General features: G+C 43.4%; 1 protein-coding gene across 1 annotated transcript; it reads left to right on the top strand.

Moving 5' to 3' along the window:
• The first annotated feature begins 12 nt into the window (after positions 1-12).
• Positions 13-1,005, top strand: LOC123987950. Its single transcript, XM_046286377.1, has one exon. It carries the CDS (start codon positions 13-15, stop codon positions 1,003-1,005), a length of 993 nt encoding a protein of 330 aa, XP_046142333.1.
• The last annotated feature ends 19,266 nt before the right edge of the window (positions 1,006-20,271 follow it).

Consider the following 20,271-nt stretch of genomic DNA (forward strand, 5'->3'; position numbering starts at 1 on the left):
GTGGATTACATCATGGGTAACCTACCTACAGCCAGGGTCACGGAATCTCGGCCATTCACTAATGTGGGAGTCGACTATTGCGGACCTTTCTTCATAAAGGAAAGAAAACATAGAAATCTCAACCGGGTCAAGGTCTACGTTGCAGTTTTCGTCTGCCTCGCCGTAAAGGCGATCCATTTGGAGCTCGTTAGCGAGTTAACCACTGAGGCTTTCCTGGCGGCCCTCAGACGGTTTATCGCTAGAAGAGGATTCTGTACGGACCTGTATTCGGACAACGGTTCCAATTTCATTGGAGCAAACAACGAGCTACGTGAACTACGCGCACTACTACAATCCGACGACCATCGCGAGAAGGTCACCACCTTTCTCGCAGAACGCGCCATCAACTGGAACTTCATCCCTCCGTTGACACCTCACTTTGGAGGACTTTGGGAGGCTGCGGTGAAGTCATTCAAATATCATTTGAAACGCGTCGCAGGCGCAGAATTATTCACCTTTGAGAACTTCAACACCCTAATTATTGAAATCGAATCCATATTGAACTCTCGTCCACTCACTCCAATTTCATCTGATCCAAACGACCTCCTGGTCCTCACACCTGCTCATTTCTTGATCGGCGACTCCTTGACTAGCTTGCGTGAGAGAAATTTCAGAGATACTCCATCGAATCGCCTTTCCAGTTGGCAACACATCCAAAAGGTGAAGCAACATTTCTGGACCAGATGGCACCGAGAGTATCTCAATGAGCTGACCACCCGCAGAAAATGGACAACAGGAGGCCATGCTATAAACGAAGGTACCATCGTGCTTCTCAGGGAGGAAAACACTCCCTCTCTGCACTGGCCCCTAGGCCGAGTCGTCAAGGTCCATCCCGGCTCCGATGGCATCATTCGGACCGCCACCATAAAAACGGCCAAAACCACGCTAGATCGAAGCGTAAAACGACTCGTTCCCCTGCCCGTCCAGACAGACCAGGATGAGCAGACTATGGACGATCATTCATGAATGTTAATTTAATTTAATGTAACTATACGTAGACCATAAGTTTCCTTTTAACTATTGGAATCATAACCTTTGCTTTAGCCATTCTTAGATCATAAGACCTATACCACGATACGAACTCAGACAGCTGTACACATACTAATATCATTTGATCGGTGCCCTCTCAACGGGGGGAGGATGTTGCACAGCATCGCGAATTTATAACTACAACAGTCAAGTACACAATAACAATTTTGTCAATCAACCACCATACGGTCTTCTTGTCGACCGTAATGAAAACACTGCAATTTAATTTAAGCCTGTTCAATATATTCAGCTTACCTGGCAAGGATTAACAACTAAAAGAACGAATAACCAACCGTTTATTATACTAATTTAGAAGCACGATCATTCACGGTCAATAATATAATTCACAATTATACGGAAATCTACTAAACTGGTCGGAGGCATAGCTTGTCACGGAAAAGGCAATCGTTATTCAAGAATTCGGAATTTCCAGATAGTAAAGAGAATTTCTAAGAAAAAGGTTCCAAAACTCAGGACATTGATTTTAGAACTCGTATTGTCCACAAAATTCGCGACACGCGGTTTACAATCTTTTACGGGTACTTTCATTTTCTACAGATATCTAGTTGGCCTAAACGAACGCCTAAAACCTTTTGTCAGATTAACTCTGCAGAACATCAAACTTTCATTCCGTGTCATAAACAGGACCCCCTGCCGTGCATGTGTCTTGTGAGTTATACCAACCCCAACAGGGTTCGAACCGTCTTGCGCTCTGTCCCAGGTACCACCGGTCACCAAGACCGTCAGAGCCTTCATTCGCTCGCATCTGGCAAACAGCCTATACCTGAGTCATCAATCGCTCTTACCTGGGAGTTATCGCCGGTTCTGTGCAAACACGCACCTTAAGACTCCCACATGCACCGCAGCCTGCTGGGTTTTCCGGCAGCTTACATGGGAAATGTCCGGCGAGCTGATTTGCTGAACATTTCAGCCTATCGCCAATAGCTAAATTCAAAACGTTTACTAATTGGCCCTTTTTTGGTCAACGCCTACCTCGTCGGACTACCTCTCGGCGGCTTCTTGCTGGACGTTTTGACACGGACATTCATTCAAACACGAGTCGTCAGACAATTCACAAAATCTTACCGGGTCAGTCTTCGTCAGATTCGAGCCGTGAATAATTCGAACTTAGAGTCCACGGGATACTTCTATTCTCCGACCAGTAGAGTAAATTCATACAGGCATCGTGCCACTTACGTCATAATTCTATTTTATATCAACCTTGTAATAAACATATTATCATATTTAACCTATATTTAAGCGAATTATTATCCTTAGCGTCTTAATTGATATTAAGGAGGTACAAGGTTCGTGGTGGTGTCAACCGGTTATAAAAACAATATCACATCGCGAACGCGTACTAAGAAACATCGTTCAACCAAATCGTGTGAACAGGTGGAATGTTATCGATTACTGTGACATAGTGTTTATGTTGTATCGAACGAAAGTTACACGAACGGCGACAAGACCGTGTATATCGAAACACATCTATACTTTTTAAAGCGTATTGGGATAACTAACATTCAATATGTACTTCTTATATATTTTTATTATATTCCCTGAATATGAATCTATAAACCATTTTTCACCAGTGGTCAAAATTTTTGATTATTTTAATTACGAAATATATAAAATATTATCCATAAGTATGTTTAAACAACGATCAAAGTGATAAAAATGACATTCGAAATGCAGTAGTGCCAAAAATTTTTTTTTTTAGATTCAAGTTGTAGAAGAAATTCTAATTATATGCATGTGCGATTTCATACCAAGTTTACTGTCGAATAGTAAAAATAAATATAATTGTTCGTTTTTTCGTCCATTAAATCGCGTTCGTTATTTAACACCCGAACAACGTTCCTAATAGCGGTAAATGGTTGCTATATTCGTATTCAGCACACATTCAACCGTTAAAAAGCAATAATGAATACGAATATTTTAAATAGAAATAACAAGTTTTATTGATAATAAAAAAGAAAATATCTATTCATATTTGTTAACATATTCGTATTACTTTTTTATTATAATAATTGTAATAAAAATTTGTTAAGAATACAATATTAAAAGTTAAATAAAAATAATAAGTTTTTCTTTGATGTTGTGACCCTTTCGGGGGGTTCAGTCTATACAAAACGGACGTCGCAAAATACAAAATGTCGTTGGGCGCCAGCCACTGTTTGTGGCAATCGAAAACGGAAGGGGAAAAGGGGTAATGGGGAATTCACAATGGACGGGTCTCGGGGCACTTTTGTCCGTACAAGTTCGCGGGGGAGTGCGCAAGGAGGAGATAACTGGGGACGGGAAGGTACAGGGTCGGGATGGGTCCTCGCGGAGGTCAGTACGTTACGCGTAGTTATATAATTAAACGGGGTCAGAACGAGAGGGTAGCCATTGCCAATACTCAAACAATATAGTCGTGATAATTGATATAATCGAAAGGGGCTTACCCGCGGTGTACTCCACACACACACAACTCAAACGCCACTCACGCCAAGAAAACTCGCTATTCGCTTTTCGTTAAATCGCTACTAAAATCTCAAAATCGTCTGTATACTAAGGTAGCCTAGGGCTCATCGCCGCTGCGACGACGAGACCGTCGCGGAATATTTTGGGAAGGGGATAGGATTTTGGAAGGGGGCCTCTTCCGGCCCGCGATGGATCGATGATCGACTTTCGATACACCGGTGATCGGAGTCGATGGGGCTGACGGACTTCCTTCGGTGACGGGTAGGCTAAGGTCTTCGGGCTCGGCGACAGATGGCTCCGGGTGGACGTTTGCGTCAATCTGGGTCGCTTCGTCTTAATTGCTGGATAATTCCTTGGGGGTCCCATGTTGCTCCGTTTGTTGGAGCGGTGAGGCTGTCGCCGGCCTCGAAGCTCCTGGTGAGGGTGCTCCTTGACGACCTGTCCGTCGCCTCCATCGGTCCGACACCGGTGGGCTGGGGGAAAGGGGTAAGGTGAGGGAAGGGTTAGAGGTTACTATTAGGTGGGCGCATGGGTGGGGGAAAGCGCAGCGATTGTAATGGGGGGGGGGGGGGGCACGGGTGTCACCACGTTACAATGTAAAAATATTTTTTGTTCAAAGTAACTGCAATAATACACCAACTAAATAAACCTTACCACCAGCTATTAAGGATTATTAATATATATTATTAGAGACAACATATACAGAAATGAAATATTGCTCGTTTCGTACTTACCACTTGCTTCAATCACTGATCGTATGAACCTGAGCAGGAATCTGTGACTTCCAAAGGGAGAGAGTTGGCGGGGCATATTCCAGGATCGCACAAATTGTTCTCTATGTTTATATTCCTGTTAGTATGTACATAGTAGTTTATATGGAACGTAAATATTCGTAAATATTCTGTTCACCTCAAATACGCAAAAAACAAACAGCGTACAGTCAATGATAGAAATATTCATATCCTCTTAATTGTAGCCAACAAATGTACAAAGTATAAGTACAGTGAGTGTAATAAATAATGTCTAGTCACCGTTTAAAACAGAATACCTCATTTAAAATTGGACCAAATAACTTGAGGTTTTTTATGGAGAAGTTATACAAATTTATTTATTAAGATATGTGCTTTTGTCGTTTAAAAAAATTACAATTTGTTGAAATCATGAAAGAAAATAGTAGAAGGCAATTTTTTATTAACTTTTTTATGTGAGTTTGCAATGAAAATTTAAAACATGATATTGTCACGTCTGGAAAATTTTACAAATTTGTCCGCCTCACGTTTCCTTATCAAGCCTTCGGGTTATAGGAGTCTCCTCATGTAAGGGACGTGCTTCATCTTTTTCAATTTTCTGCTCGACACTGTCTTTTCTCATCAAGCCTTCGGGTTATAAGAGACTTCTTCATGTGGGAAAAGCACAGGGAAGAGTTTGAGTTTATAATTATTCTATTTTGTCTTTTCTATCCTTTATTCTCTTTATATTTCTCAATTCTTTCCTTTAATTATTACCCCTCCTTGAAACTATCGTCGTGCTCAACTGCGTAGTAACAGATTCCAAACTAAACAAAAACTAGGTTCGAGCGAGGAGAGATATCATGAACAGCGTTCGCTGCGCAGTTAGCCAGTGCTTCGCATTATAGGGGTCTCCTCAGGTTAACTGCGCAAAAGCGTAAAGATCAATTTATCTTGTGGATTTTCAACCGATACTCTCCTGTTTTTGCACGCGTGGGCGCCAGTCGGTCCCTAATTCGATCGTATGCGTGAAATGAGTGCTGGAATGGAAACGCGGATTAATCTATCTATTTGAACATTTGGTTGATAGAATAAATGAGGAATGAGAACCCTCGCAGTCAAGCGTTAGCAAGCGTTCGAAGACTGTTTAGGGGCGAAGGGTCGAACGGGGCAATAAAAGTCTTTGTATCGAATTCCGAGAATTTGCCTGAAACCAAGACCCAACGGTAATTTTCGAATAGTAAGAACGTGCTAGAATTAACTACGCTGCTAATGTAATAGCGAATATTCGATTTAATAATCAAAGAATATGTTAAATAATCGAGGATTTCATTCAAACACCGAATGCTTTACAACATGTGTACCAGCGAAATTCGCGTTGCGATTTATGAACAAATAATTACGGATAACGTTAATCAATTACGCCGACTGCTAGTCAAAAATTGTATGATTGCCGATCGATTAATACATAATAGTATGATGGATATAACTTTTATTCATAATTATTCGCTTTTATTGTTGAGTAGTTCTGATTTAAACATTAGTTCAGATTAAATAATTGCTGATGTTCGTTTATATCTGATATCGAAACTATAAGCGAGAAATGGAATATTCCAGAAAAATCTACGGCGTAGAAACATCGAAAAGCCGTTAGACAGAGATGGAAACCCCAAGAGAGAGAAAGAACATAGCCTAGAGGAATTTAGCTAGCACGCGTCTTCGACCAATAGCGACGCGCGCGACGCTGTCGTCACGCGCTATGATTTGTTGGAATGTCCCCAAGCAGGACATCATCCTCGCGACGGGCCCTTCCGGCCAGGATCGCGATCGATTCTGATCACTCTTCGTCGAACAATCGAGTAAGTCGTGACGGGAGCCCGTGCGTTTAGAGATAGAGTTGTAATAGTACTTCGCGTAATTTAGCTGCGCGGCAAGTCCTACGAATTAGGCAGAGTGTCGCGAGAATGTCGCGCAAGACTCAGTGACGCGCACGTAAAGCCATTTTCACACTATTAAATTTCTATCTTTTCTCTTTATTTTAATCCGTTTGATCGCGTAATATCGAATTAAACTCATTCGCGTTAATTATTCTACTTTCCAAGATTTGTAATCGTCTTGTCTATCGTCTAGTTAGATTTTTATACGCAATAAAGAGCAATCGGGCGCGCGGCAAGTGTTAGTGCGACAGGTTCTTCATCTCTCTCTTGGTGTTCCAGATTTAACAGCGATTATTCAGCGATCTCACAGCGATTTTTAAGTGATTTATCTATCGCATATCATATTCTACAGTACCACGGTAAACCTGTTTATTACTAATTTGTCGAGCACGGCATTATTATTGACTTTTCAACAAGGCAAAACGGGCGATCTATCAAGCCTACGGATTATAAGAGTCTCTTCATTTTAGATCGTCTCGTTTCCCATACTCAGGTACCGATAAAAATACATAATTTTCCGTATTTTCCGAATCGCGGTTCTCCTGAAACGATTGTCTCGACTACGAGGTATAATCGAGGGACGACTTGCAAAGCCTTCGGGTTATAAGAGTCTCTTCATTCAAGTCGTACCCTCGCGGATTGAATCCGCTATTTTTCTCAATTTCTAAATTGTCGAGATATTCGTTTGATAAATAATATATACATTTTATACACGTTACAGTTTATAAAAAGCGATCTCAATTCGAATCAAAGACTGTTTATATATATATCTTACACGATTTTTCCGGTTAAACAATAGTCATTTATTATACAATAGATTAAGCATCTTTACCCTTGTAAGCCAGTATTGCTTTAAATTGAATTCATCTAATAGTAATTATCAGTATTATCAGAAATTCAATAGTCATTTTCAGTTTTGTATTAGATTCAACAGTTTTTGAATTATATTATTTTCTTGCACACTAAACAGTATTAACATTTCTTTTCAATTAACATTCTCATCTCATTTTACGCTTCAAATCCACGCACGCCAACACAACGTTTCAAGGAGGGACCCGTACGGAACCTAGAACACTGACGAACCCAACGGAAATAAATATCTAATTTTCCGTCTTTTAAAATTGTTCTGATCGTAGAGGACGTCAACCCGTCATACGCGGTCAGAGCTGGTGGCAGCGAGACCTTTCTCATCGCATTAATTAATTAAATCAAGAAAAATTAACAACTGAAATCTTTTCATTTTCTTTTCTTTTTATCTTTTACGTTGCGCGCTCGCCTCGCGTCGCGCAACGTAACAATATTTGTAAATTTAAGCGTGTTATGTGTATGCTGAAAATTTCATCGAGATTGATCACTGTATTTACCACTTACAAGTAATTAAAATTTTCGAAAATCGCGACTTTTTCATCTAAGAACATAAGTAGTCACGTTTTTAAATGAAAAGTTGTGATTTTCAGAAATTTTTATTATTTGTAACTTCTAAGTGCATTGGCCGATCTCCACGAAATTTTCTGCATACCCATAACCTATTTAAATCTACGAAAGACATATTTTAAATTCTCATTATAGGCTCACGTAAAAGAGATGTAAATTGCCTTTTACTATTTTTCTTCACGATTTCAACAAATTGTAATTTTTTAAAACGACAAAAGCACATATCTTAGTAAATTAATGTGTATAACTTCTCCATAAAAAACCTCAAGTTATTTGGTCCAATTTTAAATGAGATACTCTGTTTCAAACGGTATCCAAACACTTTTTTATTACACTCACTGTACAACCTGTCGGAATACATTTTTCGATCAAACGCATTGTGCTGCGATGTACTTTTACAATCCAACTTGCCACCGTAGTAAAAGAGTTGAAGATTATTCAGCTCGAAGAATAATGTAATAATTATAAAATTATACACCGGGCATTAAACAATCTTCATTTGAGCTCAATGAAGAATTTATTGGCAATTATGAAAAATTTAATGTACATAAGAAAACCTGTACACAAAAATGAGCTTCGTGAAGAAAATAAGGCATCGTGAAATAAAATCATAACGATATAAATATACGAATCATTGCCAAGACGCATAAAAAGGCGCGTGGAAATGTAATTGAACATTAGGTAATGCAAATTTTAATTACATTGCAAGTATTTGTGAATTTATGTTATATTAAATCCACTTAACACTGCCATGAGTTTTGTACATATATCGCATTGCTTTACGTGTGAAAAACGTTCATGTTCCTCGATGACCTCGTACTATCGCATTCAATGAAAAACTTATTGCCGCAAAATTCATTACTATTTTCCACTTATCACTTCCTGTAACGGAATTCTACTGTAAGTTGGCATATTACTCCGATCGTCCTCACAACATAAACAAACATAGCTAGAGTCCATAGACAGATTGCGTAGTCAGTTGAAACGAATACCTGGCAATGTTACGAGTTCAATTGATTGCGACTGCTACAGTAATTAATTGAATTATTTGAAAATTGCTTAGAAGGTAATCGTTTTAACCGCTATTATTTTATTTTTTTTAATCCAAAATCGGCCACGTCTGCTTGAAGCGACCAATTGTTTGTAAAAAAACAAACCGACCACGTCTGTATGGAGCGACTAATAATTGTTTGTAATAAAAAACAAACTGCCCACGTCTGCTTGAAGCGACCAATTGTTTGTAAAGAAAACAAACCGACTACGTCTGCCTGGAGCGACTAATAATTGTTTGTATAAACAAACTAACCACGTCTGCTTGGAGCGACTAATAACTGTTTGTAAAAACAAACTGACCACGTCTGCTTGGAGCAACCAATTGTTTCTAAAAAAAAATAATTTTTAACAAAAACATCCGACTCCGAAATGCACTAAAAGGTGTAAAATAATTTCTATTCCATTTATACCAATATTCCATAGCTATCAATAATATCTACTTAATCGTTAAATAGGATACCAAATACATTTCAAAGTTTTCGGAGGCGGCGCAAAATTAAAAATACCCAAACAAACGATGCTGCCAATAACGATTTGACTGCGGTATGGCAAACTTGGTAATTAATAAGTCGTAAGAGAAAAATTATAGGTACGGCTGAAAACATTTGTAATTGTAACGATTGTATGAGAAATTGGCAGCACTCCTGATGTACACGCATTATACTGCAGTTCACAAGAGACTCGCTAGGTCCAGAGAGATTTTTAATAACGTGTGTTATTCCCCTCTACAGCTTGCTTCTTATTATACTTTGCGATCATATAAATGGTGGGCAGAAATATATTACGTACGATAACTGATAACCGGTGATGATATTGTAAAGTTTCACAATGCAATGAAATTCCTATCATTTGTCGCAAAAAAAAATGATGTGAACGCAGAAGAAGAAGCAAGCTGTAAAGGGGAATCACACGCACTATTAAAAATCTCCCTAGACCTCAGTAGTTTCAGTAGCTGCGGGAGTTAAGTGCGGTCACTCGTGAACTGCAGTATAGTTAATTCGCAATGGGTTTGTTGATTCCCGTTGAATATTGTTTACTTGAAATTATCAAATGGGTGATTTATCATATGTTGCCGACGACCGAGTTAGGATCTACCTAGTAGAGGAATAGTTTTTAATTTTGCGCCGCCTCCGAAAACTTTGAAATGTATTTGATATCTTATTTAACGATTAAGTGGATATTATTAATAGCTATGAAATATTGGTATAAATGAAATCGAAATTATTTTACACTTTTTAGTGCATTTCGAAGTCGGATGCTTTTTTTTGTTAAAAATTATTTTTTCTTATCTCCGTATATGTGATGATAAACCCGCAGTATTTTATCCAAGTCTCTGTTAACTTGCATGCATCGATCCCTGTCTGGATCGAGAAAAGCCTCGCAAACCTCGCATTAACTGAATTTTTGTTCGCATTAAATGCGACCTGGTATCATTTTATAATTCGCACTAAACCGAATTAAGGGGGAATGAACTACCAGCAAGTGCCGTCTAACGCCAGTAACGCGGCTGCCTCCTGGTAGAGTGAAGTAGACTGGCGGAATATAGTGCGTAGCTCTCTGCAATACAGTGCCATTGTCACTAAACAGAGTAGCGCAACATCCTCGCCTGCCCACAAATCGACGGAAGGCTGCAAGAAAGGAAGCTGAGGTTAAGTCCGACACCGCTTCCAAATGTATTGCCCTGGTAAACAGGCACACGAAGAGGGCAATGCAGCCCTTGTAGGCTTTGTGGACACGCCCCGGCGAGGTATGTAGCTTAATCGGGCCTGCATAATCCACGCCAGTTGTTAAAAAGACCCTTTGTGCTGCAGTGCGCTCCTGTGGGAGCTGCCCCATCAGTTGTCCAGCTCTACGTCCGCTAAACCGGGCGCACGTTACGCAGGCCGCGATTTCGGATCGAACCAATGAGCGGCCTCGGACGATCCAGACTCTCCGCGTTAGATGGCTGCAGGTGAGCTGTGGACCTCCATGGAGCGTGCGGTGTTGTGCGTCTCGTACCAGAAGCCTGGCCAACGGACATCTCTTCGCCACCAGGTAAGGGTGTTTCTCATTGTACGGCAGAGCCGCGTTTTCTAAGCGCCCTCCTAGCCTCAGTAAGCCCTGGTCGTCTAAGAAAGGTCGACACGAAGAAAGGGGTGAAGCCTTGCGTATCTCGCCGTGCCTTTGCAATTGTTCCATCTCCTCCAGGAAACTTATGTGTTGAGAGAATCTCAGAACTGCTCGGAAGGCGTGGGTGCACTCTGCTATTTTAACAAAACCCCTCTCGCAAGGCTGCCCTCGGCTTAGACTGACAAACCTGAAACACTGGGCAATAACAGATAAAAGGTGCAAGAGGGAGGAGAAGCGGGACAGGAAGTCTTCTCCGGGTTTCCCCTTAACGACGTGTACCGTGGCTCCTCTTCTCTCTGCCTCTATACCCTCGTTGGTCTCCGGAAAGGTCGCCGGCCAGAGTTCAGGCTGTTCAGTCAGCCATTTCGGCCCGTGCCACCACAAATCGGAGTCGATGAGCGCGGCAGGACTCATTCCTCGGGTTGCCAAGTCCGCTGGATTGTCCGGAGAGTGGATGTGCCGCCAGTTGTTCGCCGGTATCTCGTGCTGGATATCGGAGACTCGATGGGCAACGAAGGGTTTCCATTGAGACGCATGGCCGCGGATCCAGTGTAAGGTTACACTCGAATCCGTCCACGCGATGATCGGGCCAGACATGTTAAGGCCTTCTTTGACCCGAACCAATAATTTAGACAACAAGGTGGCTCCACACAGTTCCAACTTCGGAATTGTTATAGTCTTTACCGGGGCCACCATAGTTTTTGCGACCAAAAGCGAGGTCCTCACCGACCCTTTGTTATTGACCCGTAGGTATACCGCCGCCGCATAAGCTCGCTGCGAGGCGTCACAAAAACCGTGAAGTTCCATCTGGGTGGACGGCTCTGATGACGCAAACGTCCAGCGTGGGATCTTCAGGGTATCCAGTTGCGCCAAGGAGCCTCTGAAGCGCTGCCACGTAGTGCAGACGTCCTCTGGCAGTTGCTGGTCTCAATCTGCTCCAAGGATCCAGAGGTCCTGCATTAGAACCTTGACCACTACTAGGACCGGCGCCGCCCAGCCCAGCGGGTCGAAGAGGCCAGCGATTTCTGAGAGGATGAACCTCTTGGTGATACGTTCTCTCACCACCTCAGCAACTGCGACTCGAAGGGAGAAGGCATCATCCCTAGGATTCTAGTTCACGCCTAGTGTACTGATGCCGGACAATTCCTGAAACAGGCGCGTATCAGAAGAGTCGGTTTCTTGAATCTCCGGTATGTTAGATGTCCATTTGTTTAATTCGAAACCACCAGCCTTGAAAATGGCCACCACTTCTCTTTTCAAAGCCAGAGTCTCGTCGACATCATCCGCCCCGGTGAGAATATCGTCGACATAGGTATGTCGACGCACCACCGATACCCCTCGGGGAAACCGGCTGTGCTCGTCGTTTGCCAGCTGAGCAAGTACCCGTAAAGCTAGGACCTTTCCTAGCACACGCCGTATCTTACGTCACCGTCGTAAGCCGAAAGTCCTGCACTCGATCGTCGGGGGTGGCACGCCAGAGAATGCTTTGCCACTTAGTATCCTCAGGATGGACTCGGATCTGTCTGAACATCTTCATAATGTCCATGGTGAATACGATCCGAAAAAGTCGCCAGCGGGTCAATACCATCCATAGGTCAGCCTGGAGCTTCTAACCAGTGGCAAGGCAGTCGTTGAGCGCCTGGCCTGTGGCTGTGCAAAAAGAGGCATTAAAAACGACTCGTAGCTTGACAGAAGGACCGTGGCGCTTGCGTACGGCGTGGTGCGGCAGGTAATACGCAGACCCCTTATCCGCTCCTTCGGGTACACCCTGCATGTGCTGCAAAGTCAGGTACTCCATCATAAAATTTCGGTACTGCTCTTTCAGCGTGGCATCCGAGGATAGGTGTCATTCACAATTGAAGAGGAGTTTCAACGCCGTCATCCTGTTGAACTTCAGCGCAGTCAGCGGGTCCTTGACGAAGGTAAGGCGCACCACGTAGCGTCCCGATAGATCTCGAGCATGGGTGTCGAGGAAGTGACGCTCACACTTTTCCTCTTCTTCTGACGTCGGAGCCCGTTCTCGAATTTCGTCCAACTCCCAAAACCGCTGGAGGAGTTGGCTTGTGGAGTCCTCGCTGTGGCAGTGAAGAACCCGGGCGGCCGTCTCCGCCTTGGGTTTGTCGTCGGAGGCTGGTCCCATGAGCACCCAGCCAAAGGGGGTGAGTTTCGCCGTTGGAGTACCCTCTGGCCCTCTGCGCGAGTCGTCACCAAAGAGCGTTCCGCAAACATCCGCACCTAAAAGTAAATCTACCCGAGCCGGAACTCCGTACTCGGGGTCAGCAAACGTGAGACCGGTAATATGCGGCCAAGACTTTGCCACGATGCGTTTCCTCGGGAGCGACGTTAATTTGCGGAGTAACAACGCGCGAACGGGTAATCGGAAGTCCGAAGTGTGTCGGGGTCGAACCAGAAGGGATATCTCTCCGGTTGCGAATCCAACCTCATTCTCCTTGACGCCTGAGATGGCCACTCGCACCGCCCGCCGTGGAAGACGTAGCGCCTGAGCGACCCACGATGAGACGAGGGAGGTATCGGAGCCGGTGTCCAGAAGGGGTCGGACCTCTACGGTATCTCCTGATGAGGCCTCCAATCTCACCTTGGCGGTTGCGAGTAAGGCTACGGCTTTTGAACCGGTCGATAGCGAGAGGGTGGTCACCTGCTGAGTTGCTTCGTCAGATGTCGAGGTAGCGTCTTCTCGTGCCGGCTGTCCGCCTTCACGGCCTGGTGCACTTGCCGGTGGAGCCGTCAGCGCCTCGTGAAGTAGCGTACGATGTCGCTTGCTACAAGCTAAACAGACTTGTTTAGACGGGCACTTACCCACTTCGTGTCCTATATTCAAACAGCTCAAGCAGGCCTTCAGCTGTTGCACACGCTCCTTGCGTTTTGCTGGCGACAGAGCCTTGAATTTATAACAAAATCCTAGACCGTGGGTGCCCGAACACCCCGGACATTTCCGGGCCGGGGGCGACTTCGACGCTGCGGCTAAGACGGTAGAGTTAACGCCTTTTGCTGATGCTCCTCCCTTTATTTTAGGTTTGACTTCCTTGGAACTTGCCGGAGACGCAGCATCGAGGGATGGGTCAGTCATGCCGGCCGCTCCTAGAGCTTGGATCTGGTTTTCCAAGAACTGCGACAATTGCTGAAACCGCGGGATTTCCCGGCTATCCGCCAAAGAGGTCTCCCAAGCAAGATGAGTAGTTTTGTCAAGTTTTTGGCTTAGTAAGTATACGAACAACTCATCCCATGAAGTAACGGGTTTCCTTAGTGTAACGTACGCCCTGATCGCCTAGCGGAAAGCTGACTGCTGCAGGGCTGGTGTGCACGAGAGGAGCGCACGATGATGTGAAAACGATAACAGACGAAAGTTACCGTACCGGGCTTCCAGATCCTCCCATGCTCCCTTGAAGCCGGAGTCTGTTGTCGGCGTATTCCGAATGACCTCGGCGGCCTCACCTGTCAAACTAGACTTTAAATAGAGTAGCTTCTGCACATCAGGTAAATGGCTAACGTCATGGACAAGACTTTTAAAAAGGTCGCGAAAGCTCTCCCATTGTAACGGATCACCCGAAAATTTCGGCAATTCGATTTTAGGCAGTTGCGGATGGGGCGGAGGCGCAGGATTGGACGGTTGGCTTTGCGATGGTCCAGGGAACTGCAGCTCCTTCAGGTGATGGGAAATCATGGAGGTTGCGTCGAGGTAAGCTTCTTCTGTTACCGAAAAGGCGTCCTCTTTGATATATGGATTAGAACTCGCCTCCTTACATCGCATCAATTTACTGTGACCGCTAAGGAACGTGTCCCAGTACCGGTTGAGCAAGCCCTGTCTCTGCTCTAAAACCGCTCCCGTCAGCTTGACCTTTCCTAACTTGCATACGTTAGCCCAGAATCTTTGAATCCACCCCGCTACGTAAAGGATGTAGACATGATCGCAATTCAAGGCGAAATTTAATTTAATATTTCGATAGAGAACCACTGAGACCGTACTTCTAAGCCTTTCAACGCGTACCGCAATGTTGGTAAATATTACTTGCGCTGACTTACCCAAAGTCGTTGGGCTCGCGGCGTGACGTCACAAAGCGGGTCGTTGCCGTTGAAACAAAGGATGGTTACGTAACTGGCTTACAATCGGCTCTTCTTTTCAGATTCCTGGTTGGAGATTTTCGCTGATCTGGATCGCCGACGAAGTTCTCCACAGGTGAAGAAAAAAAACCAGATGTGCTTGAAGCACGGAGTTCACTTGCGCGTTTTTCACAAAGCACCGTTGTTCGTTTAACGTAATCCGGCTCGAAGGACCAGTTTGTTCCATCAAATTTTGTCGCGGCGTATTTTCCACGATTGGAAATCTTTAGGAGATGAGCGAGGTACAGGATCGCGATTACCGAAGCACGGGATTATGGAAAAGGCGGAGGCAATGAACTCCACAACAACCTGTTGCGTAATCTTAACGAAAACTCGTTGTATTTAATAAAATGAACACGTAGTCGTATAAATGAAAGAAACGAAAAGTTTTGTCTTAATCCTCGATTCACTTAAAGTAATCCGCGTTATAGCGGTAAAGATTAAGCCATGCATGTCTAAGTACATACTGAATTAAGGTGAAACCGCGAATGGCTCATTAAATCAGTTTTGGTTTCTTAGATCGTACAACACATTACTTGGATAACTGTGGTAATTCTAGAGCTAATACATGCAAACCAGAATTCCACCCAGAGATGGGAGGAATGCTTTTATTAGACCAAAACCAATCGGTGGCGGACGGCTTGTCCGTTCGTCCATCGTCGGCTTTGGTGACTCTGAATAACTTTGTGCTGATCGTATGGTCTTCTAGCACCGACGACGGATCTTTCAAATGTCTGCCATATCAACTGTCGATGGTAGGTTCTACGCCTACCATGGTTGTAACGGGTAACGGGGAATCAGGGTTCGATTCCGGAGAGGGAGCCTGAGAAACGACTACCACATCCAAGGAAGGCAGCAGCCGCGCAAATTACCCACTCCCGGAACAGGGAGGTAGTGACGAAAAATAACGATACGGGACTCATCCGAGGCCCCGTAATCGGAATGAGTACACTTTAAATCCTTTAACGAGGATCCATTGGAGGGCAAGTCTGGTGCCAGCAGCCGCGGTAATTCCAGCTCCAATAGCGTATATTAAAGTTGTTGCGGTTAAAAAGCTCGTAGTTGAATCTGTGTGTCACAGTGTCGGTTCACAGCTCGTGGTGTTTAACTGGCATTATGTGGTACGTCCTACCGGTAGGCTTAGCTCCTCGCGGGCGGTCCAACTAATATCCCATTGCGGTGCTCTTCACTGAGTATCGAGGTGGGTCGGTACGTTTACTTTGAACAAATTAGAGTGCTCAAAGCAGGCTACCTTCGCCTGAATACTCTATGCATGGAATAATGGAATAGGACCTCGGTTCTATTTTGTTGGTTTTTGGAACCCCGAGGTAATGATTAATAGGGACAGATGGGGGCATTCGTATTGCGACGTTACAGGTGAAATTCTTGGATCGTCGCAAGGCGGACAGAAGCGAAAGCATTTGCCAAAAATGTTTTCATTAATCAAGAACGAAAGTTAGAGGTTCTAAGGCGATCAGATACCGCCCTAGTTCTGACCATAAACGATGCCAGCTAGCGATCCGCCGAAGTTCCTCCGATGACTCGGCGGGCAACTTCCGGGAAACCAAAGCGTTTGCGTCTAGCCGCACGAGATTGAGCAATAACACGTCTTTGATGCCGTTAGATGTTCTGGGCCGCACGCGCGCTACACTGAAGGAATCAACGTGTTTTCCCTGGCCGAAAGGCCCGGGTAACCTGCTGAATCTTCTTCGTACTAAGGATTGGGGCTTGCAATTATTCCCCATGAACGAGGAATTTCCAGTAAGCGCGAGTCATAAGCTCGCGTTGATTACGTCCCTGCCCTTTGTACATACCGCCCGTCGCTACTACCGATTGAATGATTTAGTGAGGTCTTCGGACTGGTGCGCGGCAATGTCTCGGCATTGCCGATGTTACCGGGAAGATGACCAAACTTGAATATTTAGAGGAAGTAAAAGTCGTAACAAGGTTTCCGTAGGTAAACCTGCGGAGGGATCATTAACAAGTTAAAATACAAGAGAAAACCTTAGATTGGATCATTGATGAAGCGATAAAAGTTTATTGAGCTCGAACCAGAAATTATACAAACCGAGAGATATAATACATATATGTATATGACATAAAACACGAAAATCTCGGGTTCGAGTCAATGAGAAACAAATACCAAAACGCTGCGATGCGGTAAACTTATGACGCGGTTACGTGCGGAGGTCGCTTTGATTACTCATCGCGTTCCTCCCGTCCGTTAGGAACCGCCGGCAAAAAAATTGTGTGACCAACGTCGCCAAAGAGCACGACGCCGGACCATTTCTCTCTGATCGATGTGAATGGAAGTAAAGACGCTTGCGTGAGGTCTCTCGACCTTTCTCCCTCTAACTTTCAGTTATGGGTCGTCGTCTACTTGATTGGGTACCAAACAAGTCGTAAGAAGCAAACAAACAAACAAAAGAACAAGTAGTAAGAAAACAAGCTTCTATTGGTTATCCTTTAAGGAGAAGGATCATATTATTACTATCCGAAAGGGAAGTATCATAAAAAATGAAATACAAATAAACATATATGTACCCGTCGTTGCGACTCCCTAGTAAAATGGAAAGATATAAAAAAAGAGAAAAGAGGAATACAGATGACCCGCCCTCTGATCTTTGCTAAATAATGTCGCATCACCTGAGTTTTTTTGGTCCGTGTTGCGTTCGCTCTATTCGAAATGAAACTCGCGGAGGCGAAGAATTGTTAAAAGATTACGAAGCGGCTAAGAGTGGTTAACATGCGACGACAGCCGCGGATCGGCGTCGCGCATCGCGAGCCCCCACCGCGGCGGCCTCCCCACTCCCGCGAGCGAGGCTATAAGTAGGATCGATCGACACGTGGATCGATGAGTTGCCTCGGGGCCTCGGCCCCGAGCAGACCTCCTAGGAGGTCGGACCGGAGCACCGGCAGACTCGGCGTCGCGGTTTGTCCAGGCGACGAGTTCACCGGCCGTCGGAACGTAACGTACATCACGGGTTGGCAGCTCCCAATTGGTCCAGCAGCCGTAGGCGCCTAGTTTCGTCAGCCCCCAGGTTTGACCCAGGATGACCAAACTAGTGCGCGTCCGTAACATCCGCCGGTTTGTCCGCGGTGTTCCGAACGCTAGCTTACACGGCACCGCATTCTGCCTCTGGCAATCGATTCCGTCCCGTCCCGAGGCGCGACCCAGAGCGAGCCAGGATTGGTCGTCGCCTCGTTCACTGCTAGGTTTGACCACGGGGTGCGAGAAGACAGCCGCGTTAGGCAAGCGGGCAACAACTCCACCGCAGCGCGAAACACCGCAGCGCGACTTTTGAATAAAAGACCGGCGCACAGTGGGCCGGATTGGAGAAGTATGGGACATTTGTATATAACTCTTGGACTACAAAAGATATCGGAATGAAATCTGATTTAAAAAATGTTAAAATATAATCCGTATTAAATGAAATACAATGTAAATGGTACGTTTTATGTTTAGCAGTTATTTTTTTAATTTCTTAGATTGAATGGTATTAAACAAATTTGAAAAACTGTTTATTTCATATTTTATCAATATCTAATATTATATGTATATTATACATATATATGTGTGTGTGTGTGTATGTATACATATCATTAAATATAAGAAAATAACTTATTAAAAAGTGTAAAAATATTATAATAATTATATGGGGTTACTTACATGGTGATGGATAAATGATAAACGCTTTACTCGTTTATAAGTTCTTTAGCTTCAGGATCTAGTATTTCATGGTTCTTGTTGAAAGATTTTAGTCTTATTGTTGACATATATGGATTTGATGTTAAAAGTAGCCTATAGAATGTATCTTCATTAGTAGCGGTTCTTGAGATTTTTCTGCTATTTTTTGTTCTATATTTTTTGAAATCCTTGTGCCTCGTCTCTTGTGCCTCTTCTGAAAGTTGGCCGATAGGAAGTAGAGCATGTTGTGTTATATCTACCCCATGTATCAGGAGTTTATGGACGGATGCTGGTATATAATACCATCCGTAATTTTTTATAAAATGTTTCGCAGTGTCCAGAGTATATTTTTGAAATCTATTGGCATCTATTTCGTATGGCGAAGAAATTACTTGTAATATAATATGAAAGCGTTTAATCAATGTTCTGTCAATATCTGTTATTTCTGCAGAAATTTCGTCATTTCTAAAAAATCGTCTTGCAGTGTTGCCATCATTTGAAGACCCCCATCCTTGCTTGACAAAGTCTACAAGTAGCCCCAATTTGTCCTTAAATTGTTTTTGAATATGTTGCTTTCTTTCAGACTGGATTTTCTTTAGTTCAGGTGTATTTGCTGTCCACTTTTTGAAGGGCATATTATAAGATACATGCAGTAAGCATTCAAAACACCGAATCCATGCGTGTAGAGAAGAAATGCCGAAGGAGAAATTATCACTATTACAAGCTTTAGAATTCACAAGTTCTAGGTTGTTCATCTCTGTTGGTTTTGCGTTGCAAATGTAGCAACGCATTGCAGAAGTTGTATGTGTTATAGTGTTGCATACTTTATTGTCCACCATTGCTAAAATCATGGAATACTCTATTTGCACATTATTAATTTTTGTTGGGTTCAAATGTTCTATTTCATTGTTGATTCGATTTATTTCTTCTTCTATAACTTCCGTAGATTCTTTAATAAAATGGAATTTTATTGGTCGGCAAAACCAAGGGGACGATGGTCTTGGATTATTCCATAAAATATCAGAATTTGATTTTTTGGAAAGTCTTAACGGTACGAAACTTGAAACAAATACGTTATCGTCATTTATTAAATTGGACTCTGTGTGGAGTATTTGCTTATATCTCTGGTGTCCTGAGCTTCCATCACATCCCCACTTGCAAGTAAGAATTAATTGTGAATTATCCTCTAATCTGTTTATACTTTTCAATATGCGTGAAGTTGTATGATCTAATAAACCTTGGAGTGTGACTTTGGCATAAGTTTCTGTTATTCCTATTGTGTTTTTTGGAGGATAACAATTACGTTTTTCTTGCGATACTTTGAAATATGAGGGCCATTGGTTGCTTTTACATCTGATTGCCTCGTTTCTAATTGCAATATATTGGAACTTAGAAAGTTCTGCAATGTTAAATAGGTTTAATGTTTCTTCAGTTGTAATTGTTTTTCTTTTTGATACGCTCTTTTTCTTCAGAAAAGCTTCAATGCTTTCACTGTATTCATTATCATGAAGATACTGAAGAAAGCGCGACTTCTGATGCATTCCACAGTTTTTAAAGCTTAGCTTTGTTGCATACAATAATTCCTGTAAGGAAAAGTTATCCACTAAAGATCGAGCTCTTCTTAACCGTTCCCTGCGACTGCATTGAAGAAATGATTTTTTCCCCTTAT

The sequence above is a fragment of the Osmia bicornis genome, chromosome 7, assembly GCF_907164935.1.
Source record: "Osmia bicornis bicornis chromosome 7, iOsmBic2.1, whole genome shotgun sequence".
NCBI classification, from domain to species: Eukaryota; Metazoa; Arthropoda; class Insecta; order Hymenoptera; family Megachilidae; genus Osmia; species Osmia bicornis.